Below are 25654 nucleotides of genomic sequence, written 5' to 3'. Positions count from 1 at the left end.
CACTTATTTTCACATAGCTATGAGAAGCATTAAACATGGACGCAGGCGCATGCGGTTGCTGTACTGTATTAGAGCTTTAATCAGGATAAAACCATATATTAAAAGCTAACAGAAGCAGTATTTACAAACAACAGCGTATCTAAAAGTATTGGACAACAACAAATAGGCCTACCATTAAAAGCTGTGCTTGCACAGGTTCTGCACGATCCTCTTCAATAATATCCTCTGCTTCTCAATCGGGCTCAAACTGATAAGCGATATTAACGACGCCATTGTTTACAATACAACCGGAGCACATGCCGCTGAGGTGAGAGGCGGGACGTTTAGACGTGCACTAGAGGCGGTTTAGCCAATCACAACACACTGGGCTAGCTAACCAATCAGAGCCCATCGTGTATTTCTGAGGGAGGGGCTTCATAAAAGAAGGACATGATAAGCCCGTTTCTCAGAGAAGGGACAGAGAGGTGTGGAATAAAGGTAAATTATGTGAAAAATGATGCGTTTTTTAAAAAAAGGAAGCATTAACACATGTTAGACTGCACCCCATAAACACAATCAAGCCTAGAAAAAACCCAGTGAACCACTGCTTTAAAGCTGCGACTGTTGAGTGCATGAAGTGTCCAACATTGCACACTTCATATGCTCGGTTATTTAAGTGCATCATCTGGGTGTTTAAAGTGTACTTTTTCTTTTTGGAATTTTCAGTGTGAACACACTACTCGCACTATTTATACTACAAAACGTCATAGAATAGCGCAGAAGTATACGCGATTTGGGACGCACCTAATGTTTTTTTTATCTATATGTTAAATTAGGATTTTTCGCAAATTCATATTACAGAAGCAAATCTTAACTTGAGGGTTTTTTTGGGATTGGGATTCTTATCCTATTTTACAAAATCGCATCTTATCTCTAGTTAGGAAATCTTAAATTGCATCAACAAGTTCAACAATCCACTCTCAGGTCTGTTACCAAACAAAATGGACTTTTTTCACAAGACTGTGATGACGCGCTTAACGGTCATCAGCATCATAATTCCTCGAAAGTTTTTTAGATTTTCATTTTTAAAAAGTTGTATGTGCATTTATAACACTATATTGTGTATTATATCACCTTTGCATCAAATTACAAAAAAAACCTAGTTAACGCTAATGCGCGGGTGTTTCTAACGCAGCGTCTATGGGAGGGACGGCAAATTTGACATCGTTCTCTCTTCAGACTGCCGTCATCAGTCTCTCTCAGTTATTTTCCTTTTTTAAAGTCATGAAAACACTATCATGGAGTTTTTCTTTTGTTATTTGAGCAAATGAGAACGCAAAAAGTCAGGCCCGGATCAGCTAATCGGGAGCAGCGGGAGAAGTCTGTATTTGGGCCGCGAGGGCCGGTTGCTGTAATGTCACTGGGTTGAAATATGGATGCCCGTGTTTGAGGCATCAAAGAAGCGTCCCGTATGAAAGCTATAACGTAGTCTTATTTTAGTAGCTCAGTTGTGAACTAAAGTGGGCCGGTCCAGGGCTGAAAATGAGTCCAGTTAGGAGGTTTGAACTTGTTTGGGGCATGTTGCAATACAGAAGCATTTACTGTACATGCACTTATAGTTTGCCAGAAGTGACCAGAGCTTCAGATGGCAGGTTGTATGGTTAGATGAGAAAACACCAGAGTGGGGTTTTGGCACAGACAGAAAGACAGCAAAGAGGTTTTTCCACAGCTCATTTTTCTTACATTTACCCGTAGCGGTAGTATTAACAGAGTGTGCTGTGTAGGCCTGTTTCTTCCAGTGCCATGACACCATAGAGATTTTACATATAAATCATTCATTTCATCTTACAAGAACACTTGTTCTACATTATACTTGCATTTCTACATATTTGTGCTGTTATTGGCTTCTAATATTGCTTGTATTTTATGTATTGTAACAAGCTGATACACTTAAAACACTAGAAATAACATAAACTGAGATAACAGTGCCACCACTTGTCCATAGCAGCACATTAGCTCACGGTTTGAATGAATGCAAGCTTTACTGCGAAAAACAACTACATTGCAGTTAATTCCAATCAAAACATTTCACAGAATATTACCAGCGCACAGCATTGTTCAACATCGCCAGTCAAATCACCTTCATAACTGTTCAGTTTTGACCTAGACTTCTATTAGATGACCTGTACAGAACCATATAATACCTTTATGCACATGTTTTGTTTTTTTATTTATTTATTTTGTCACAATGTCATAGAAGACTAAAAAGAAAAAAAAGATTACAGTTAAAAGAAGGGCAGAACATGAACAAAGGTTACTTCCACAGCCATCAATACTGCCACTCTTAGCATTTTTGAGTTCTTGAAGAATCAGATTATTATTAATAAACTAATGTTAAAATTAGTTTATTAGGTGCTATATCTTCCCTACAGTTACTCACCTGAATCAAGAAGTGCTGGTGAAACCCATCCATGCAGATTATCTTCTCATATCCAACCAAAAGCTCTGTTTGATGCTCTCTCTTCACCCCATTCTCAGCTCATCCACAGCAGGGAACAGCCAAACAATCTGGGCCTTTTCTCCTATAATACAAATCCAGCAAATGGCACTTCTGCTTACCAATGAGCCCAGTGTGCTATCGAGCTGCGGCTCAGTGTCTAATGGAGGCTCTCTGTGAATAAATCCCAGAGCTTCTCAGCTGCACTCTGCTCTCACAGAGATGGAGGCGGGGAGAACAGCATCTGACAGCAGCAGGCTACAGACCAAACATGAGGTCACAGCAGAAACTGGGCTGAACGTCTGTATGTTTGATCACTTATATTCGGGACACAAGCACGAGTTTGTTTCATATCATGCTCTTTATCAATTTAAGAAAAGCTATTCCTATGAAATGTTTTTTAAAGTATTTTTTGTTGACAAGCATGGAGACTGCACAAACAGGGCTGTAAAGCTCCAGATATGCAAACCACCTTAACGGTAAGAGATGACCACAGCTCTGAACATATTGATTCTTGAATGGTCTGCTCCATCAGTAAACCGACTCTGCTATAAAAGCCTTCAGGACAGCACACGCACACACACACACACTCGCTCTCACACACACACACACGCACGCACACACACACACACTCGCTCTCACACACACACACACGCACGCACACACACACACACTCGCTCTCACACACACACACACGCACGCACACACACACACACTCGCTCTCACACACACACACACGCACGCACACACACACACACTCGCTCTCACACACACACACACGCACGCACACACACACACACTCGCTCTCACACACACACACACGCACGCACACACACACACACTCGCTCTCACACACACACACACGCACGCACACACACACACACTCGCTCTCACACACACACACACGCACGCACACACACACACACTCGCTCTCACACACACACACACGCACGCACACACACACACACTCGCTCTCACACACACACACACGCACGCACACACACACACACTCGCTCTCACACACACACACACGCACGCACACACACACACACTCGCTCTCACACACACACACACGCACGCACACACACACACACTCGCTCTCACACACACACACACGCACGCACACACACACACACTCGCTCTCACACACACACACACGCACGCACACACACACACACTCGCTCTCACACACACACACACGCACGCACACACACACACACTCGCTCTCACACACACACACACGCACGCACACACACACACACTCGCTCTCACACACACACACACGCACGCACACACACACACACTCGCTCTCACACACACACACACGCACGCACACACACACACACTCGCTCTCACACACACACACACGCACGCACACACACACACACTCGCTCTCACACACACACACACGCACGCACACACACACACACTCGCTCTCACACACACACACACGCACGCACACACACACACACTCGCTCTCACACACACACACACGCACGCACACACACACACACTCGCTCTCACACACACACACACGCACGCACACACACACACACTCGCTCTCACACACACACACACGCACGCACACACACACACACTCGCTCTCACACACACACACACGCACGCACACACACACACACTCGCTCTCACACACACACACACGCACGCACACACACACACACTCGCTCTCACACACACACACACGCACGCACACACACACACACTCGCTCTCACACACACACACACGCACGCACACACACACACACTCGCTCTCACACACACACACACGCACGCACACACACACACACTCGCTCTCACACACACACACACGCACGCACACACACACACACTCGCTCTCACACACACACACACGCACGCACACACACACACACTCGCTCTCACACACACACACACGCACGCACACACACACACACTCGCTCTCACACACACACACACGCACGCACACACACACACACTCGCTCTCACACACACACACACGCACGCACACACACACACACTCGCTCTCACACACACACACACGCACGCACACACACACACACTCGCTCTCACACACACACACACGCACGCACACACACACACACTCGCTCTCACACACACACACACGCACGCACACACACACACACTCGCTCTCACACACACACACACGCACGCACACACACACACACTCGCTCTCACACACACACACACGCACGCACACACACACACACTCGCTCTCACACACACACACACGCACGCACACACACACACACTCGCTCTCACACACACACACACGCACGCACACACACACACACTCGCTCTCACACACACACACACGCACGCACACACACACACACTCGCTCTCACACACACACACACGCACGCACACACACACACACTCGCTCTCACACACACACACACGCACGCACACACACACACACTCGCTCTCACACACACACACACGCACGCACACACACACACACTCGCTCTCACACACACACACACGCACGCACACACACACACACTCGCTCTCACACACACACACACGCACGCACACACACACACACTCGCTCTCACACACACACACACGCACGCACACACACACACACTCGCTCTCACACACACACACACGCACGCACACACACACACACTCGCTCTCACACACACACACACGCACGCACACACACACACACTCGCTCTCACACACACACACACGCACGCACACACACACACACTCGCTCTCACACACACACACACGCACGCACACACACACACACTCGCTCTCACACACACACACACGCACGCACACACACACACACTCGCTCTCACACACACACACACGCACGCACACACACACACACTCGCTCTCACACACACACACACGCACGCACACACACACACACTCGCTCTCACACACACACACACGCACGCACACACACACACACTCGCTCTCACACACACACACACGCACGCACACACACACACACTCGCTCTCACACACACACACACGCACGCACACACACACACACTCGCTCTCACACACACACACACGCACGCACACACACACACACTCGCTCTCACACACACACACACGCACGCACACACACACACACTCGCTCTCACACACACACACACGCACGCACACACACACACACTCGCTCTCACACACACACACACGCACGCACACACACACACACTCGCTCTCACACACACACACACGCACGCACACACACACACACTCGCTCTCACACACACACACACGCACGCACACACACACACACTCGCTCTCACACACACACACACGCACGCACACACACACACACTCGATCAATAATTAAGCAAACAAAACCAAATGTTTTAGAAACAACCAGAACTAAAAAGAAATATAATAAGAGGGGAAAAGCATGTACATGCATTCAGACCTGTTAAGATGTAAGAATATTTCTGACTTTTAGTTTCTGCTGGCTGGCTCTCTTAGTTTGTGGCAGGCTGTTACATATATTTAGCTGCTGTTGTGATCAAACTGGAGTTTTCTCCCAATATATGTCTTCATTGTTCTGGATTTGGTACAGCCATAAACTTGAGTGCTATTTACTGAAATGTTGTGATGGTGATGGAGTTCTTCAGCTCTCAGAGCTCTGTCTGTGCCTCCTCTCTAGTGATCCCTCAGTCTGTATTAGGTTATGTTTATTAGGGTTATTTATTTCTGCTATTTACAGGATTTCAAACAGGTACCATGGTACAACCTGCACTGAGTATCTATCCATCCATCCATCAGTCTGTATAATATATATATATCTCTCTCTCTCTCAGAAGCGTCACACAGCTGTCTGTCGGTCTCGCTGGTGAGCGTGCTGTCGTCACGTGTTTGCGGCTGAGGGTCGTGTGCAAGAGCGCGGTGGGCGGGGCGGAGGAGTCGCGTGCCGTGCGCAGAGCGCGTGTTGCGCAGCGCAGACGAACATAAACAGCTACAGTCACGTCGCTGAGGTGAGTTCCCTTCAAGGACGAAAACACTACATTTACTCGACGCATACGGGTTGGCGTCGTCGTCGTCACGGTCTCGAGATGCCAGAGCTGTGTTTGTAAGGCGAGTGTGTCCAGAAAGGCACAGAAGTGAGGTTTTCTGACGGCGCACTTTGGCCTGCTGCGACAGGCTGCGAGCAGGAAAAGACGATCGCAGACGCGACACGATCATAACTCACGTTAGCGACAGCGGTTATACGCGCTCATAGCTGGAGGATAGATGTAATGTCGTCGCGGGACTGGATGGGTGAGTGGACAGCCAGACCTCAGCCCTGAGGAGCTCTTCATGTCTCCAGATCTTCATCTCGGTCTGTGCTGCAGATGCTGGAGCGCGGCGGGTTTAAACGCGCTGTCTGCACTCGCTGTGTGTGTGTGTGTGTGTGTGTGTGTGTGTGTGTGTGTAGCTCAGCTGTGTGTTTACACTGCCTGCCTGGACAGCATTATTGTCCTCAGTAGACGCGTTCTGATTCGCATTCGGTTTGTTTTGGCATCGTTAGCGCGTCGAATCCGGTTTTAATCATTCGCAGCAACGAGAACGATACACAGCAGTGCTGTCCGGGTCGGTGGGTTTTGTCATGTTTAAGTAGATTACACCACGTGTTTTAACGGGAGCTGTGTTAGCTGACAGTCCCGTTCGCGAACGATTCGTTTTCTGAGTCGAATCTTTCCAAGGAATCGGTTGAATCGAGCGATTCTCAAACCAAGAACTCATCCAAGAGACAACCGTCTCTCTCAAAAGTCAGAGAAAAGTTACTGGCCGCAATGTTAACCACTAAAACTTGTGTTTAAGACTTTTATTAACATACCTGTACCATGAAACGAGCTGTTTTGGAAATGGCGTTTTATTGAAAACTGCAAAAACTTCTCTTTTTTTATCAATGCAAATTAATTTAAGTGTCATTTAAAGCAAATGCTAATCATATGCACTTCAACTGGTTTATCAACTGGTTTACAAAGTAGTTTTACAGTGTGTAGATCATACAAGACTTAGTACACATGGATATTTATTAAAAGGTGAAGAATCACCATCATGTCTTACTTGCCAAACCAAAATGACTATGAAGCATATTTTATTGGATTGTACTGTTTTTAATGTAAATAGACAATTGTTTCATTCAGAGGTGTGTTTGACCGATTTGTTTAAAAATGTATCACCTGAATGTATTTTAGAATTTGTGGCTAGTGTAGATCTGAAATGACTTTTATAGCTTTTTGTTAAGTGTATACCTTGTGTACTTTATTTTGAGATTGCCATGAAAATAGCCTTGATGCTGGCATGGCGTTAAAAAGTGAATGCATAAATAAATCAGCTGGTCTACAACTGTTGAGTAAAATGTGCTCGGCTAGTTGTGTACTGGTTTCTTTAATGAGTTGACTTGGAAGTTTCTTTTATTTTTGAGCACCACCTTCTGGGTTTGTGTTCGTTGAATATCTGACAACTCTGGTGTCAAGACTGCAGCTTCATTCAAAGCATAAAGCTGTTTATTTGCATGAAGTGTAATGTTTTCTCTCTCAGTCGGAGGCTATGAGCAGCAGCGAGTGCTTCGGTTGCGGCCGCACGGGCCACTGGATCAAGAACTGTCCAAACGCAGGCCGCGGCCGTGGAAAGGGTCGTGGCCGAGGGAAAGGTACGAGCCGCTCGCTGCGCTGTTAAAGCAGGTGTGTGCTGAGCGGATCGGCTGAATAATGTGTGTCTCTGCTCACGCTAGATCTGTTCTGCTATCGCTGTGGAGAGCCAGGCCACGTAGCGAGGGACTGCGAGAGGACCGAGGATGGTGAGGACGTGTAATCTGTCAAAACATTTGTGTTACGTGCTGTGATTGTAAACATTTCTCATATCAGAGAGTCTGTCCATCACTCGGGACACGGAGAAAACACTTTTCAGTCAGCTAGTCAGCTTCACCATTACAGGTCACACACACTGAGTTAAACAAACACTGTCTGGCTCATTTTAAATGGTTCAACTGTGTGGAAAAAAAATAAAAAATTACTATCTAAACAATTTTTAGTCAGCAATTCATAGTAAATTTCACAAATTATGTGAAATTTATACAAAGATATGGCAAGTAATGCATTAAATTAAACATTCAGTAGAAATACTGAAATATTTACTCGTGAGATGTGCTCCAGTGTTCAGTTTTATTTACAACTCTAGTTTTTTAAAGTTTGAATGCTGACCAAAGAGTAAAATTGCATTTTAAATATGTAAGAGTATTCACATCCAGTTAGCATTGGGTTAGTTGATGTGGTGCACTCCTAAAAAACATTATTATGCTGTAAAAATTGATTTTTCAAAGTAAATAAGTGTGGTGTTTTCCAAGAAAATACAATTTTAGACTTTTTTTTTTTACTTCAAAATTTCATGTTTAATTCAATGTGCTACTTGCTGATTGCAATTTGTGCGATTTATAAACAATTTCTTGCTAAAATTAGTATACACTAGTTTTCCACAAAAATTCACACTGTTGAAATACTTCAGAATTTCCCTTTTAATTCAATATTACTAGCCGTTTCTCTTGAACTCTAATAGAAATGTCTGAAGCAAAATTTCCCACACCAATTTTTCCCCCCCCATGTGCATGTAAAAGATAAAGAGGATAAAAAATGTTCTTAACTGTAAGTTTACTTCACTATATTACAAATAAATCCTAGTCTAATCATGACAAACTGTATATCATTATATAAGACTCCTATATATTTTACCACTTTTTTTTGTTACAAATTGTGTAGGAAAAGTACTTTTTTTTTTTTTCTTAATCAAAAATCTACATCATAACAGGAGTTCTAACCTTTGTCAGAAAAAGTCTTTCTTCGTTCCTTTTATCACGCTTTAGAAATCACTATAAAGTATATATGAATTGAAAGCTTAAAATCTCTTGAGTGTTGTAGGGATGGGCGATGTCTGATAGTTTGTGATATACCGGTAATAACTCTCCCCACGATAAGAAATAGTCTTCCCGCGATAATAACGATAGTCTAGTTGTTGACATGTCTGCGTGCGACCGTGCGGAGCGACATGGTGGAAGGCAGACGTGAAATTATAGGAGTTTATCGCTAAACGAAGAGCTCCTTCTACTGGAGCTGGTTTGGTCAGGACTGAACAGTGCACACACAGTCAGTCTGAATAAATGTACTACAGTAGCATGTGTATGAGACCGTTTACAAACCTGTTATCCAGCAAAGATATCATTTATTGACATGCTTTTTCTCCAAATTAACTTAATAACATAGTCGAGTGTTTGAAATACTTCTTTTTGTGGCCAGACGTGGTTTCATATCACAGAATGATAGTATTATATACACCGATAAAGGCTATGACGATCAGCATTGCATTATAAATATTCTTTCCTTTATAAAAAAATACCCAAGATTGCTTGTAGAGCACAGATAAACCATATATTGTCGCAATCGTATGTTTATTGCCTTCAAGCTTCATCAGTTAAAATCTCCGTTGTGCGTTTTATTCAGCGATAACTGGATGCCTTTGTGCATATTAGGGATTTCCTGGAGCGTGGTCGGTTCTATTACTTCTGTGATGCATGTGTGGAGTTTATGTGCGAGAGCGCCCTCCGGCTTCCAGTGTATGAATTAAACAGTCATTACGTTACGTGTGTGTGCTCCGTAATGCTCACAACACCCTATTTTGGGTAAAAACAGGAAAAATAATACATCTCTCTAAAGAAACAGGATTCCTTGAATTACCGTCATTGATATCGTTATGGTGATAAATAATGTATTCGTGCTATATGTTTAAGCCCACATCGCTCATCCCTAGTGTGTGTGTGTGTGTGTGTGTGTGTGTGTGTTTTGCAGCGTGCTACAACTGTGGCAGGGGCGGCCACATCTCCAGAGACTGCAAAGAGCCCAAGAAGGAGCGCGAGCAGGTCTGCTATAACTGCGGCAAGGCCGGACACATGGCCCGCGACTGCGACCACGCTAACGAGCAGAAGTGCTACTCCTGCGGTGGCTTCGGACACATCCAGAAGGGCTGCGAGAAGGTCAAGTGCTACAGGTGAGCCGCGGGGCCCCAGCGCCTTGGGTGCCAGAGAGCCGCGCTGACCTGTGCTTCTGCTCCTCTCAGGTGCGGGGAGATCGGACACGTCGCCGTTCAGTGCAGCAAGGCCAGCGAAGTCAACTGCTACAACTGCGGGAAGTCCGGCCACGTGGCCAAGGAGTGCAGCATCGAGGCCACCGCTTAGCCCCGGCCCCTCCATCGCCCCTCCTTTCTCTGATTGATGGCTGTATTGTTTTCTCTGAGTCCTCTTCGCTGGCCATCGGTTGGCTGATCGAGGCTATTCCCAGGCCAGTGAGCTCTTGACATGGAGGAGGAGGAAAGGGGTGGAAGAAAACTTCCCTGTTTAAGCCCACATCGCTCATCCCTAGTGTGTGTGTGTGTGTGTGTGTGTGTGTGTGTTTTGCAGCGTGCTACAACTGTGGCAGGGGCGGCCACATCTCCAGAGACTGCAAAGAGCCCAAGAAGGAGCGCGAGCAGGTCTGCTATAACTGCGGCAAGGCCGGACACATGGCCCGCGACTGCGACCACGCTAACGAGCAGAAGTGCTACTCCTGCGGTGGCTTCGGACACATCCAGAAGGGCTGCGAGAAGGTCAAGTGCTACAGGTGAGCCGCGGGGCCCCAGCGCCTTGGGTGCCAGAGAGCCGCGCTGACCTGTGCTTCTGCTCCTCTCAGGTGCGGGGAGATCGGACACGTCGCCGTTCAGTGCAGCAAGGCCAGCGAAGTCAACTGCTACAACTGCGGGAAGTCCGGCCACGTGGCCAAGGAGTGCAGCATCGAGGCCACCGCTTAGCCCCGGCCCCTCCATCGCCCCTCCTTTCTCTGATTGATGGCTGTATTGTTTTCTCTGAGTCCTCTTCGCTGGCCATCGGTTGGCTGATCGAGGCTATTCCCAGGCCAGTGAGCTCTTGACATGGAGGAGGAGGAAAGGGGTGGAAGAAAACTTCCCACTTTCTGCATTTAATACAAAAAATGTTTATGTTTAGTTTGGTAGAGGTGTTATGTATAATGCTTTGTTAAAGAACCCCCTTTCCGTGCCACTGGTGAGCAGAGGTGTGTTGAGTGGAAGAGCGCGTGTCGGAGAGGCCTCTGGAGGCTCGGGAGAAAAACACACATGCTAAAAACCAACCATACAGAGATCAGGGAAGCGCTCGCTTCTTGCATTGTTTGTTTTATCGCTGAGACCGAGGTAGCCTGTGAGCGATTGAGCTGGAAAAGCAGCACAGGACACATACGGTTGGGTCTATCCGGGCCAAACCAGCAGTGCGCAGCTATGTGGAGAAAACAGCAACAGCATAGAGTACGTCACGTGTAATATAGCGCAAACAACTTTATAGCATATTCTGGAAGCCTTGTGTAAGAACAGTTCCAGAAAATGAAATCCTTTAAAACATGGGCTGTTTGGTCAGCCGTGACGTCGCAAACCTATGACCCCAGGAGATAACAGATGGATGGAGTGTAGGACGCTCCACCCAAGCTGAAAACTTCAATAGAAAAAGGTAGTAAAACAGATTTGGAGTTAGAAGAAAGGTGAACGTTTTCACAGAAATCAAAATGTTATTTTTGTACAATATCACTTAGACTACTCTAAAAATAATAATAATGATGATAATAAAAAAACTTTCATTTGCTTGTACTCAGTTTTTAAGTCTGAAGGTGAATGCAACTGAAGGTGTAGGACATAGAAATGTAATTTTAAACTCAATAAATCTGGAGGAAGGGGTGTGAAGACTGGCCTGTCTTTTCTGAGTGCTCTCGTGTTTCCGTTTCTTTCCAGGAATACACTCCGTGTTTGGGATTGTAGATTGTATTTTTGATTTTTCACGGTCTCATAAGAGAAGTGTCTGCACATTTGGCCACAGTGTCTTTTTGTGAGTGCGGAGGCTTGCAAACCCTGGCAGATCTCATTGTATGGTTTTATTTTCTAGTGGGAAAATATTTACTAATTACTTTTTTTAAACAGTTTATATTACACATTGGGATTTTTTTAACAATATTTTGTCTAATTTTAAAATAGTAATAAAAAGGTTGTTTTTTATTTTAAAAATGCAGTCTCTTTGGTGTGCAGCCGAAAACGACCTTGTTTTTTGATGGTTGGCGTGTTTTTCTGTTGAGACCGACACACACACAGTTCAGTTTGCCTCAAGAAGATCACTGTAAAGTCCTGTTTGAAAGAAACAGACAGTTAGTCTTTCAAAGTAGTACCAGTTACAAGTTAGTACCACGACTATAATAAATAAATAAACCCACCTGCGTTCTCAGGCGTTTGATCTGTCATCGCTTGGCGCCGGAAGTGGTCCAGTGTAGCGACACGTCATCTTCATGCGTCGTGCGCGCTGACGCGGATCAAACATCTGAGCTACAAACATGGTAAAATAAACATTCTTCCCTAGCTAATGCATTTCAAATGATCGCACTTGTGTTATTATAGGTTTATAAAAGTAGCTGAATGGCTTTTTGTCTGAAATGAATACATATTCTGTCAACTCGAGAGCAAAGCGGGTTTTCTCCGTTGACGCAGAAGTTTGTCAGATTTAATAAACGGAGTTACACAGATCAGATGCTCGTAGTGTTATCGAGTACAGTATGCTGGGGTTAGGTTCAATTAAATGTCCAGCACGTGTTATCTGTCGAAGACTGATTACGCGTTCTACAGAAAACATGAGCGCTTAAACACAGCCCGCTGAAGCGATTATTGCGCTTTCTCTCGTGTCTCGAGCAGAGTGCTCTGTTAATGCTGTTGTGTTGCTCTGCAGGACAGCCGTGGCCAGGGTTCGTCAGGGTTCGTCAAGCCCAGCTCGAGCAGGGAAAGCTTCAGCTGAGTCCAGTGCAGATGGTCATCTGAACGCGTCTGCATTATCTCTGGTGTTCACCGGATCACACGGCCTTCAGGAGAGCAGAGCTTTTCTAGCTTCGGAGTGTAATGAGCTACCCAAAGCAGAGAAGTGGAGAAGACAGGTCAGACATCACGTCCAGATCTCTCCATGTTCTGCTAATATATGTGGGTTATTGGCCCACAAACACTCGGGTTAACCACTATTGTCTTACACTCCTAGATCATCAGTGAGGTCTCAAAGAAAGTCGCCCAGATTCAAAACGGCGAGACTGTGCGAGAAAGACCAAAGGATGAACAAGCGAATGTGCCTGACTAACTTTTGCCGGTCGTCCTCAGCTGGTCTGGGTGAGTTTAAGATTCGGGATTTAAACGATGAAATCAACAAGCTGCTCCGAGAGAACGGACACGGACTATAGGGTAATCATCTCAACTCAAACTAATGACAGATGCATGCTGTGTTACATCACATGAATTACTAATGTGTATTTCTAACTTCATCTGTCATCAGTTTTCATAGCTTCTACAGAAGATCTGAGACCGCCAGTGAAAATAGTGCGGTTTTGCATTTTTCCAGTTTAATCAGAAGTTAGATTAGCGTAACAAACCGAGATCCAGCGAGACGTGTCTGAACACGCCGCAGAGTGAGTAGTTTGAGTTCTGCACAGAACTCTCTGTTAGAAACGGGTCAGAACACCAGAAGTATTAGCGCTCGCTGTAACCATGGTGTTGAGGCAGAAATAGTCGAATGTTATTACATTATTCAGTTCAGGGTTTGAGAGAGAAATTCAAGCACGTTCAGTGACTTCCAAGCATTCACACAACTGTTTCCAGCACTTTAAAGCTCTAAAATGATCCCGTTTCAATGTTATTTTTAATGGGATGACCAAAATGTGCTTTGTGGTAAACAAACACTTATTTAAAATTAAACAATATATCAAATAACTAGGGATGCACGATGTTAGATTTTTGCCGATATTGCTGAACTAATTTTGGGTGTTAGCCGAGATACTGATATATGTCCTTTGGTTTGGAAACAACAGCAAGTCTGTCCTGTGCGGGAATCATAAACACATTATTTTGGTTAGTTTTGAATAAAAACGTATTTGTTAGAAGTAGCACACATTATTAAAGCTATTTTCTCAATGAGAGTACATTGAAAGCCCTGAAAATAACTGTAAAATAACTGTGTTTTCTCTCAGACAGATGCAGTTGAAACCTTAAGATTTTATTTGTGGATTTAATGTTGATAGATGGTCTAAAGCAGAAGATCTTTTAGAGCACCTAGTATTTAAGTTTTTATAATCCGTTTGAAAAATTACATATTACTGGATAAATCTGTGTATATTAAATGATTTAATTAACTAGTGTCATGTTTGTGATTTTAATTCATGTAAGCTATAGCTTCTAACCTTTTAAATCAACACTGACTTGTGATTTTATGACATCCATCCAGCTTTATTTATTCAGAAACACAAGTATGTTAATGATTCGTGGTTCTATGTGTCAGCTTAGTGTTTAATAGAGCGTGGGGCTGAAGATGTTGGACCGTGAGGGTAAAGAGGTCCCGGGAAACAGAGGATACAAGTATTTTGGTGCCGCAAAAGACTTAGCAGGAGTCCGAGAGCTGTTCGAGAGAGAGCGTAAGATATGCTGGCTTCTCTTAATATTAGAGCTTTGTGTGAGGGGTTAAAGAGATTTCTGGGTTAATAAAAGAATCTAGTGATGAGTTATTGCTGTCAGTATGTGGGATGAGCAGTTTTCTCTGGTGTTTAACTGAGCGTCTGCCTGACATGATCTGCTTGATTCTTCCACAGCAGCTGTACCAGCGGCCAGAAAAACACCAGCTGAGCTGATGAAGGACATCGATGCGGGCTATTACGGCTATAGAGACGAAGACGGCGGCGCTTTAGTACCGCTGGAACAGGAGTATGAGCAACAAACCAAACACCTGTGATTCTGTTTATTGAAGCTGGTAATGCAAGGGCTTTTGTTTTCTCATTTAAAGAAGTCCTTCAGCCTAAAACGAGAACTCGTATACATTTCTTCATTTAGCAGACAATATTATCCAACGTAATTTAGCAGAAAAAAGCCAACAATACTTAACTACAGCAGTGTGACGTCTGCAGGGTGAGGTAGATTAGTTCTTTACTTCTCTTGCTCAGAGTAACATGCAGTATATGCAATTTTGAGCTAAAATGAGTCGTATGAAAATACTAGAGAACAAAATGAGTAAAAACGGGTAGCAGAATATGGAATAAATACACATTACCTGTGAACAGTTTTGAATAATGAAGATTTTTTTTATGTTTTGAAAGAAGTGTCTTCTGCTCACCAAGACTGCATTTATAAGACTGCAAAAATACTGTTAAACAGTAATATCATAAAATGTTGTTATCAATCTAAAACAGCTGTTTTCTATGTGAATATCTGTTAAACTGTAATTTATTTCTGTGATGCGCAGCTGTATTTTCAGCATCATTACTGCAGTCTTCAGTGTCACATGATCTTCAGAAATCATAATAATATGCTGATCTGCTGCTCAAGAAACATTTCTGATTATTATCAATGTTGAAAACAGTCGTGCTGCACAATATTTCTGTGGAAACTGTGATGCATTGTCATTCAAAAGTTTAGGGAATGTATAAAAAAATTTAAATTGATCAAAAGTGACCCTAAAGACATTTATAATGTTTCAAATAAATGCTATTCATCAAAGCGTCATGAAAAATCAAATGTATCACAGTTTCTACCAAATTAAGAAGCAGTAAAAACTGTTTTCAACATGGATTATAATGAGCAGGAAATTATTTCTGAAGGATCATGTGACAGAAAATTCAGCCTTGACTAAATAAATTACACATTTTAGATATTCACATAAAAAAACTAAACTATTATTTTAAATTGTAATGATATTTCAGAATAGTACTGCTTTTACTGTATTTTTCAGTCAATAAATGCAGCCTTAAACCAGTCAATCGTTTGGAATAAAATCAAGACTTTTTAAATGTTTTTGAGAGAATTTTCTTTTCTTTTTTTGTGTATCAGGGCTGTCAAAGTTAACATATGCAGTTATGTAATTTATTATGTAATTAATTATCCAATTTAATAGTCCAAAAAAAAAGTTCCTAGCATGGGACAAATAGAGTAAGAGTCTAATGTTCATTGCAACATAACAGATTCATTTTGTTTTATGGTTTTTATTAACAAGCTCTAGTGTTTCTCTCGCATACAGAAATTGTCATAGACTAGGACTCATCTATCAGTGAATGGAACATGAGATGCTGATTCATAAATCAAACACACATGATACATGTAATAACAGTGAAATCATTTAACTGTCATCTAAGCTCAAGTGATTCATAGAAATGTTCATGTGAACGCCAGAGGACTGCATCTTTACAAACATGTCAATAAACTGAGAGGGAAGTTTGTTTTTATTCATATTGTTTGTGTTGATTGTCCAGTTTATGATGAATAATTGCACACATCTGTTGAAGATCGATGGCTCGCGGTACTTGAGTTCGAGCTGAAGCTAGGCTCATGAGAAGCTGACTTCACATCTCCTGCATTCACTGAGCCCTCAAACTCCTTCTGCTTTAGGAGCTAGTGTGTTGTGTGTGGGGTATGTTTCCTGCAACTGTAGATTTAGGTCATATGAGAGCTTGCTGGTAGCGCTTCCTCCGAGTTGCGTGTAATGTATGAGGTTTAACCCGGGCTTGTGTTTTTGGCAGTACACCGCAGAGGCTGGAGAGAAGTGGAAAGCAGGCCGAGAGGCTGGAGTAGCTGCTGGTGGAGGCGTGGAGGAGGAGGAATATATTTACACTATTAGAGATGAAGAGGTAAACATGTCAATGCGTGGCGCTCTGTTTGTTTGATTTCCTTTCATTAGTCTCGTTTCGTGATCTGTTTTGAGCAGTCTGATGACGAAACAAGAGAACAGATGGAGGGAGAAGATGGTTCTCAGTCGTTCGTCGCTCATGTTCCTGTTCCCTCGCAGAAGGTTTGTTCAGATCATGTTAACCACACACGCACACAAATGAGTAAATAATAATAAAAAACACTTTGGTTGAGGTAGCCTAAAGAGAAAAAAATCATCATCCAGAGATTAGGGGTGTGCACAAATAGTCAAATAATCATCCTAATTATTATTAGAAGAATTTTACTACGTGTTGCTTGAGACATAGGCTTCCTTTACGTTTCCTCGAGTGGTTTAAGAACAGAAAACACAAAGCACTGCAAGACACTTAGCACACCGTTATCTCTGTCGGCGTGCATTCTTATTATTATCAGTCTGAGGAACAAACTCACTCGAGTATCTGATATCATTGATCTTCTCAACATGGGACACAATATAAACACCTTTTATATGTATAGCTTTTATGTATGTTCTGTTCTGTAATTGGCATTTTTTCCCGTTTGCAACGCTTGAATGCTTTTTGTTCTTTATTTATATATATTTTTTGTTAACACGTTTTCAACTAAAAGAAAACTTTAGGATATAACTGAACCTTGTTGTAGAACATTGTTGTGTATAATGCCTAATCATAAGCTTATGTTCAGAAATGATGACAACACGATTATTAAAAAATAACTTTTCTTTCTTTCTTGTGAAACATCATTTATGCGCTAATGTTCAAATACAATGTTTTTGAAAAATGCCCATTAGCATTATTTACCCTCATGTGCTTCCAAACCCATATGATTTCCATGAAAAACCCTTTACACAGATCCATCTTTACAACACTACAGCAGTTTATAGCCACCACATCTGTAAACAGCATCATAAAAATAGTCCGTATGATTTGTGCATCGTAAAAATGTAATGTATTTTTTGATAATATAACTTGAGTAAACTTTTCACTGCAGCTGTGTGAATAAGAGCTGCACTCTTCACAAATCTAAAATGACCAAATTTAAGTTTAATAAATGGCAACCTTTAATCACTAGAAATGTTGAAACGATGTTGTTGTGTCTCACAGGTCGAGGCAGCCCTGGTGAGACGGAAGAAGATGGAGCGGCTGCAGAAGTACACCAGTGAGAGTTTGATGGCACAGAGTGAGGAGGCCACAGCTTTGCTTGGCTTATAGTGGGATCAGAGATGGATTCATATCCCATTGTTGTGTGTACAGTCTTACACAGCCGTGAATCTGAACACTGAGGCCAGAGCTGAGCACAAGATGAGAACTGCTCTGGCATTATTTGATCGCATGGGCTGGATAAGACACAGAGTGGTTGGAAATGCATAAATAAACCAGGCACACAAAAGCTGAAAATATGTGTCCAGCTTAACTTGACATGGTCAGTATGATGCTTATTATCTGTACAGTTAACATTTCATTGTTAAGCTGTCATATGAGCTCACACAAAGTCTGTCATTTGGACCACACCGTTGACGTTAAAAGACAATATTGTTATGCTGATCATGTCAGATTGTGTATTGCATTTAAGTATGAGCTGTTTTTTGTTTGCAAATTGGCTTGTGAAAATGGGAAAAACGAACTTCTGTTCATCCTTCATTTGTTCCACCTGTGAGAACTGCTGTACAAAAATCTGTAAATATTTTGTATACTATGTTCCCAGTGTTGGGAAGGTTACTTTGGAAATGTAATACAGAAAACACAAAGCACTGCAAGACACTTAGCACACCGTTATCTCTGTCGGCGTGCATTCTTATTATTATCAGTCTGAGGAACAAACTCACTCGAGTATCTGATATCATTGATCTTCTCAACATGGGACACAATATAAACACCTTTTATATGTATAGCTTTTATGTATGTTCTGTTCTGTAATTGGCATTTTTTCCCGTTTGCAACGCTTGAATGCTTTTTGTTCTTTATTTATATATATTTTTTGTTAACACGTTTTCAACTAAAAGAAAACTTTAGGATATAACTGAACCTTGTTGTAGAACATTGTTGTGTATAATGCCTAATCATAAGCTTATGTTCAGAAATGATGACAACACGATTATTAAAAAATAACTTTTCTTTCTTTCTTGTGAAACATCATTTATGCGCTAATGTTCAAATACAATGTTTTTGAAAAATGCCCATTAGCATTATTTACCCTCATGTGCTTCCAAACCCATATGATTTCCATGAAAAACCCTTTACACAGATCCATCTTTACAACACTACAGCAGTTTATAGCCACCACATCTGTAAACAGCATCATAAAAATAGTCCGTATGATTTGTGCATCGTAAAAATGTAATGTATTTTTTGATAATATAACTTGAGTAAACTTTTCACTGCAGCTGTGTGAATAAGAGCTGCACTCTTCACAAATCTAAAATGACCAAATTTAAGTTTAATAAATGGCAACCTTTAATCACTAGAAATGTTGAAACGATGTTGTTGTGTCTCACAGGTCGAGGCAGCCCTGGTGAGACGGAAGAAGATGGAGCGGCTGCAGAAGTACACCAGTGAGAGTTTGATGGCACAGAGTGAGGAGGCCACAGCTTTGCTTGGCTTATAGTGGGATCAGAGATGGATTCATATCCCATTGTTGTGTGTACAGTCTTACACAGCCGTGAATCTGAACACTGAGGCCAGAGCTGAGCACAAGATGAGAACTGCTCTGGCATTATTTGATCGCATGGGCTGGATAAGACACAGAGTGGTTGGAAATGCATAAATAAACCAGGCACACAAAAGCTGAAAATATGTGTCCAGCTTAACTTGACATGGTCAGTATGATGCTTATTATCTGTACAGTTAACATTTCATTGTTAAGCTGTCATATGAGCTCACACAAAGTCTGTCATTTGGACCACACCGTTGACGTTAAAAGACAATATTGTTATGCTGATCATGTCAGATTGTGTATTGCATTTAAGTATGAGCTGTTTTTTGTTTGCAAATTGGCTTGTGAAAATGGGAAAAACGAACTTCTGTTCTTGTTCCACCTGTTCCACCTGTGAGAACTGCTGTACAAAAATCTGTAAATATTTTGTATACTATGTTCCCAAGGTTACTTAGGTTACTTTGGAAATGTAATGTTACAGATTACAAGTTACCCTACTTAAAATGTAATAAGTAGTGTAACTTTTCAATTACTTTATTAAAGTAATGTAACTGATTACATTTGATTACTTTTTGATTACTTTTCTAAATTTCTAATGTTTTCAACTGTTAATCATTTTCAAACATGTAAAGCAGGCAGGGTTAAACTTACAGTATGTGCTCAACACTGATAACTGTCAGACTTTCGAAATCCTTCATCACTTGAATTAAGATTATAATATTTTAATTTTAAAGGAGACATTGGATGCAAAATTGGGGGGGCGGGATCGGGAAAGGTCCTTGAGTCGGGATTCGAACACGGGACACCCGTAGCTTTTTATTTATATATTTATTTATTATGATTATTTGCGAATCGCGTTTGCTCTTCCACAGAAGAGAGGGGCGGGGTCAGCAGAGCTCATTAGCATGTAAAGAGAAATGCACCGAAACCAGTCGCTGTGAACAGAGCTGTTTTTGACAAGGTAAAAAGGGTGTTGTTTTACATGACCACTGAGACCATTTCAAGAATACCCTAAAGAATCATACCAACTTGTGGAAAATGGGCATCCGATGGCCCCTTTGAAGCACAGCCACCACAAAATCAGACTTACTTTAAATCAGCACTGCATGATTTGTTTGTCTCCCTGTATCTGACACACCCACTTCAGGTCTTGCAGACTCCACTAATGAGCTGTTTTATATTTTATATTTCCACTAATTTATATCCTCAAACCTGTGGTTCTGTGAAGGAATCAGTTGTTGTTCGGACAGATGACATATAATAGCAGATATGAGAGAAATCCGATCCTTTCCTCGTTGTTTCAGTCTGCTCCTGTGCTGAACCTCCCCAGAGCCCAAGCTGAGATATTTCTGAAGATAAGGGGATAGTTACACGGCTGTACTGTAACCATGTGTTCCTCTTCACCATCAAATCAAGATCTCATGATTATTTCTCAAGATTATTTTTATGCAAAATTGCTGTTTTTTAATGATTGATCAATCCATGCACATCTTTTTTTTTTTTTTTGCACTTTATTTTACAGTATGTGTACTTGCAGTGTACCTACCTAAGAAAGTTTGGGTAATATAAGGAAAATTCCGGCAACAACAGCTGCCGGTTTTTTACCGTAAATTTTACGGATTTTTTTTTACAGTGTACCTAAGAAAGTTTGGGTAATATAAGGTAACTAACTACGTGAGTTAGGTTTGGTTTAGTGGTGGTAGGTTCAGGGTTAGTACCTAGTTATTGTAATTACTTTAATAAGTACATAGTATGTACATGAGGAACAGGACTGTTAAATATAGTGCTACCAAAATTCACACATCCTCGTAATTTTAAACAAGTCAAGTTAATCAGTCCAGTCAATTCCCACAAAGACCATTTTTTCTTCATTCAAGAAGCCGTTTCTCTCAGATATTCATGACAATAGAGAAGAAGAAGATTTTCATGAAACTGGTCTGAATGATTCACTAATCTGTCTGATCAAATGTACACGCACACCAGAAAAGGTGTTATCCTAAATGACATGGACCTCAATCCATGCACATCTTCTTTTTTTTTTTTATTGCACTTTATTTTACAGTATGTGTACTTGCAGTGTACCTACACTGTAAAAAATGACCGTGAATTTAACGGTAATAATTACTTTAATAAGTACATAGTATGTACATGAGGAACAGGACTGTTAAATATAGTGCTACCAAAATTCACACATCCTCGTAATTTTAAACAAGTCAAGTTAATCAGTCCAGTCAATTCCCACAAAGACCATTTTTTCTTCATTCTAGAAGCTGTTTCTCTCAGATATTCATGACAATAGAGAAGAAGAAGATTTTCATGAAACTGGTCTGAATGATTCACTAATCTGTCTGATCAAATGTACACGCACACCAGAAAAGGTGTTATCCTAAATGACATGACTTAAATCCTCTTCTTTTGTCCTGTGCCTCTAGCTGTAGTTCTGTTTGAGGAGCCCATTCGATGGGAAACAAACTTACAGCTCGTCACTGACGTTCTTCTGACCAACGGCTATCTGAGCAATGCCTACGAAAGCCCGCACGGTCTCATCTGCCGCTCTCGGCCTGTAACATGGACCTCATGTGGATGGCAGAGGCACTTTCAGCAAGGTGAATGATCAGAGGACACCAGGGCTAGCTGTCAGACTTCACACCAGTGAATATTTCTATAAGCACAGGGTTAATCAGTTCCTTTATAGATACAAGTCTCCGCAACAAAACACCTGTCTAACACATATTGACGTTTTGTGGCAGTATTATTGTGTTTGCTTGCTACATCATATCCATAAAGGATGCTTAAAAATAAATGTTCTTTATTGGCATTGATGGTTCCATGAAGAACCTTTAACATCCACAGAACCTTTTAGTGGAAAAAAGGTTCTTTAGATTATTAAAGTGTTCTTTACACTAAGAAAGTAATGGTTCTTTTTACATTTACATTTATTCATTTAGCAGACGCTTTTATCCAAAGCGACTTACAGTTGAGGAATACAATAAGCGATTCATCATAAAGAGGCAAATAATGCAGGGAGTGTTTGCAATACAAAGTTTCAGGCATTGTTCAGATTAATACAAGCTAGACAGGGAGATTAAGAAAGAGAAAGCAACGTTTTTTTTCTTAAGATGAAGTCAAGTAGTGTTGAGTGTTTAGTGTTTGTGTGAATGACACTGTGCACCTTCTATATATGTTATTATATAAAAGCTGCTTGTGATGGGCTTTGTTTCATCATGTGACTTTCTCATCACCACCTGCATTTGGTGGTTATCAGTGTATTACAAAGGTACAAAACAGATTTCAGTACTTCAATAGGTTGGTATATTAACATTATATCAAATGAAATTACGGTATTTAACTGTAAATTTAAGTTAAAACCGTAAAACCTAAAACGTTGCTACCGTATTTTTTACGGTAAAATTCCGGCAACAACAGCTGCCGGTTTTTTACCGTAAATTTTACGGATTTTTTTTTACAGTGTACCTAAGAAAGTTTGGGTAATATAAGGTAACTAACTACGTGAGTTAGGTTTGGTTTAGTGGTGGTAGGTTCAGGGTTAGTACCTAGTTATTGTAATTACTTTAATAAGTACATAGTATGTACATGAGGAACAGGACTGTTAAATATAGTGCTACCAAAATTCACACATCCTCGTAATTTTAAACAAGTCAAGTTAATCAGTCCAGTCAATTCCCACAAAGACCATTTTTTCTTCATTCTAGAAGCTGTTTCTCTCAGATATTCATGACAATAGAGAAGAAGAAGATTTTCATGAAACTGGTCTGAATGATTCACTAATCTGTCTGATCAAATGTACACGCACACCAGAAAAGGTGTTATCCTAAATGACATGACTTAAATCCTCTTCTTTTGTCCTGTGCCTCTAGCTGTAGTTCTGTTTGAGGAGCCCATTCGATGGGAAACAAACTTACAGCTCGTCACTGACGTTCTTCTGACCAACGGCTATCTGAGCAATGCCTACGAAAGCCCGCACGGTCTCATCTGCCGCTCTCGGCCTGTAACATGGACCTCATGTGGATGGCAGAGGCACTTTCAGCAAGGTGAATGATCAGAGGACACCAGGGCTAGCTGTCAGACTTCACACCAGTGAATATTTCTATAAGCACAGGGTTAATCAGTTCCTTTATAGATACAAGTCTCCGCAACAAAACACCTGTCTAACACATATTGACGTTTTGTGGCAGTATTATTGTGTTTGCTTGCTACATCATATCCATAAAGGATGCTTAAAAATAAATGTTCTTTATTGGCATTGATGGTTCCATGAAGAACCTTTAACATCCACAGAACCTTTTAGTGGAAAAAAGGTTCTTTAGATTATTAAAGTGTTCTTTACACTAAGAAAGTAATGGTTCTTTTTACATTTACATTTATTCATTTAGCAGACGCTTTTATCCAAAGCGACTTACAGTTGAGGAATACAATAAGCGATTCATCATAAAGAGGCAAATAATGCAGGGAGTGTTTGCAATACAAAGTTTCAGGCATTGTTCAGATTAATACAAGCTAGACAGGGAGATTAAGAAAGAGAAAGCAACGTTTTTTTTCTTAAGATGAAGTCAAGTAGTGTTGAAAGAGATGAGTTCTCAGCTGTCGCTTGAAAATGTCAGGGATTCAGTGTTTTATCATGTTCTGGCTTATAACTGTTGAAATGAACGGCCTACTCCTCCCTTCACCTTTTTCCACCGTTGTAAAACTCATCATGACATCAAAACTATATAACCACTATAAACATGACAAGTGAAGTAACTCATAAAGCAACAGTATGTCGGAAACAGCTGTGCTGTGCTGAGCCCGTCTCTTTTCCAGTGTCACGCCTGTTATCTTACTCTCGCAAACATCATTCTCCTTATGCAATTTTGAACAACTGAATAAATAAATGTATGAATAAAAATAATACATGTCCAACACAACTCAACTCATCACACTGAACCCATGCTAGAAAACAAAACAATGCTAAATGTGTCATGGACATGGTAGGACATTTTTTGTTAGGAATTCAAGACATCTGTTGTTAAATCTTCTCAATGTAATTAGGGACAACCTGATGACTGGTATTTATGGTGCCAACCTCTACAACCGCTAGCTCGAGGAAGAGTACATAAACTTTAACCTCCTCAAATGTATACTCTGCATATACCTGGGTTAATAATTTTGAGTTTTCTACACGTGACCAATTAATACATTCATATCTGCTGAAGGAATTAAGCATTTCAAAAAAAGTGTGACACATACAGGTTATGCTGTGATAGTTTTATTGATAAAATTATATAATTTATCACCAAATACAGATTGATCATGTTTCTCAAAACTTTTAACCGATTGACCAAAAAACAACAAAATGCATAGTAATAACACAGTGACATTAAAAGCAAACTACAATATTAAAAGGCACTGTAAATTCTCTGAAGAATCCTCTTGCAATATGATTTACCTTCAAGTACACCTGACTTTTCACATACTGTTGTTTTTCACTCAAATTCTGTATAACCAAAGAAATTCATTTTCCAAAAATACACATTTGTGAAACTAAACACTTGACATTCTTAAACCATATACTACATTTAGACCTCGATTTGAAAGACCTACATTTTTTTCTTGATTTAAAAGATAAATAAAAAGTACCGATCTGAGCTCTGAACCTGAAGAAGATATTGCAGGCTAATACAAATACAGCTCTGGTTATTCATGCAATTGATGTTACTTCCTAATTCATCAGTGCAATGCTGTCACAAATTAAACACGGCACAATATTTTCAGAAAAATGC

The 25654-nt window shown here is 41.3% G+C and overlaps 4 protein-coding genes across 4 annotated transcripts in view; 3 read left to right on the top strand and 1 right to left on the bottom strand.

The window, feature by feature from the left end:
* LOC107742031 (RAF proto-oncogene serine/threonine-protein kinase-like) overlaps nt 1-2558 on the bottom strand; it is a 19509-nt gene extending 16951 nt beyond the window's left edge. The window contains exon 1 of the mRNA XM_016554880.1: nt 2420-2558. The gene's annotated coding sequence lies outside the window, so the exon portion shown is untranslated. The remainder of the gene's footprint in view (nt 1-2419) is intronic.
* A 3776-nt stretch (nt 2559-6334) lies between these two features.
* On the top strand, nt 6335-10845 carry LOC107742027 (cellular nucleic acid-binding protein-like). The gene is made up of 5 exons (XM_016554876.1): nt 6335-6460; nt 8013-8124; nt 8206-8271; nt 10310-10508; nt 10578-10845. Exons 2-5 carry the CDS (start codon nt 8022-8024, stop codon nt 10693-10695), a joined length of 486 nt encoding a protein of 161 aa, XP_016410362.1. The 5' UTR covers nt 6335-6460; nt 8013-8021; the 3' UTR covers nt 10696-10845.
* Nucleotides 10846-10910: 65 nt separating this feature from the next.
* Nucleotides 10911-12239, top strand: LOC107742030 (cellular nucleic acid-binding protein-like; the record flags this gene model as incomplete). Its single annotated transcript, XM_016554878.1, has 2 exons — nt 10911-11116; nt 11186-12239. Coding segments are annotated over 2 exons (324 nt in total), but the record flags the coding sequence as incomplete, so codon positions are not given.
* A 2304-nt stretch (nt 12240-14543) lies between these two features.
* LOC107742029 (pre-mRNA-splicing factor ISY1 homolog) lies at nt 14544-20224 on the top strand. The gene is made up of 5 exons (XM_016554877.1): nt 14544-14986; nt 15161-15318; nt 16844-17185; nt 17236-17347; nt 19717-20224. The coding sequence occupies exons 3-5, from the start codon at nt 17045-17047 to the stop codon at nt 19824-19826; spliced, it is 363 nt and encodes a 120-aa protein (XP_016410363.1). The 5' UTR covers nt 14544-14986; nt 15161-15318; nt 16844-17044; the 3' UTR covers nt 19827-20224.
* The last annotated feature ends 5430 nt before the right edge of the window (nt 20225-25654 follow it).

Source organism: Sinocyclocheilus rhinocerous, unplaced genomic scaffold, assembly GCF_001515625.1.
Source record: "Sinocyclocheilus rhinocerous isolate Xijiao unplaced genomic scaffold, SAMN03320098_v1.1 scaffold2090, whole genome shotgun sequence".
Classification (NCBI taxonomy): Eukaryota; Metazoa; Chordata; class Actinopteri; order Cypriniformes; family Cyprinidae; genus Sinocyclocheilus; species Sinocyclocheilus rhinocerous.
This window is presented reverse-complemented; position numbering and strand designations above follow the sequence as displayed.

Excerpts from the sequence above, each read along its gene's own strand:
- LOC107742027 (XM_016554876.1), top strand. The coding sequence starts at position 8,022 with ATGAGCAGCAGCGAGTGCTTCGGTTGCGGCCGCACGGGCCACTGGATC. Across the intron at positions 8,125-8,205 it reads GGGTCGTGGCCGAGGGAAAG|ATCTGTTCTGCTATCGCTGT; the intron begins GTACGAGCCGCT and ends TGCTCACGCTAG. Across the intron at positions 10,509-10,577 it reads GAGAAGGTCAAGTGCTACAG|GTGCGGGGAGATCGGACACG; the intron begins GTGAGCCGCGGG and ends TGCTCCTCTCAG.
- LOC107742029 (XM_016554877.1), top strand. The coding sequence starts at position 17,045 with ATGAGGTTTAACCCGGGCTTGTGTTTTTGGCAGTACACCGCAGAGGCT. Across the intron at positions 17,186-17,235 it reads ACACTATTAGAGATGAAGAG|TCTCGTTTCGTGATCTGTTT; the intron begins GTAAACATGTCA and ends TCCTTTCATTAG. Across the intron at positions 17,348-19,716 it reads TCCTGTTCCCTCGCAGAAGG|AGGTCGAGGCAGCCCTGGTG; the intron begins TTTGTTCAGATC and ends GTTGTGTCTCAC.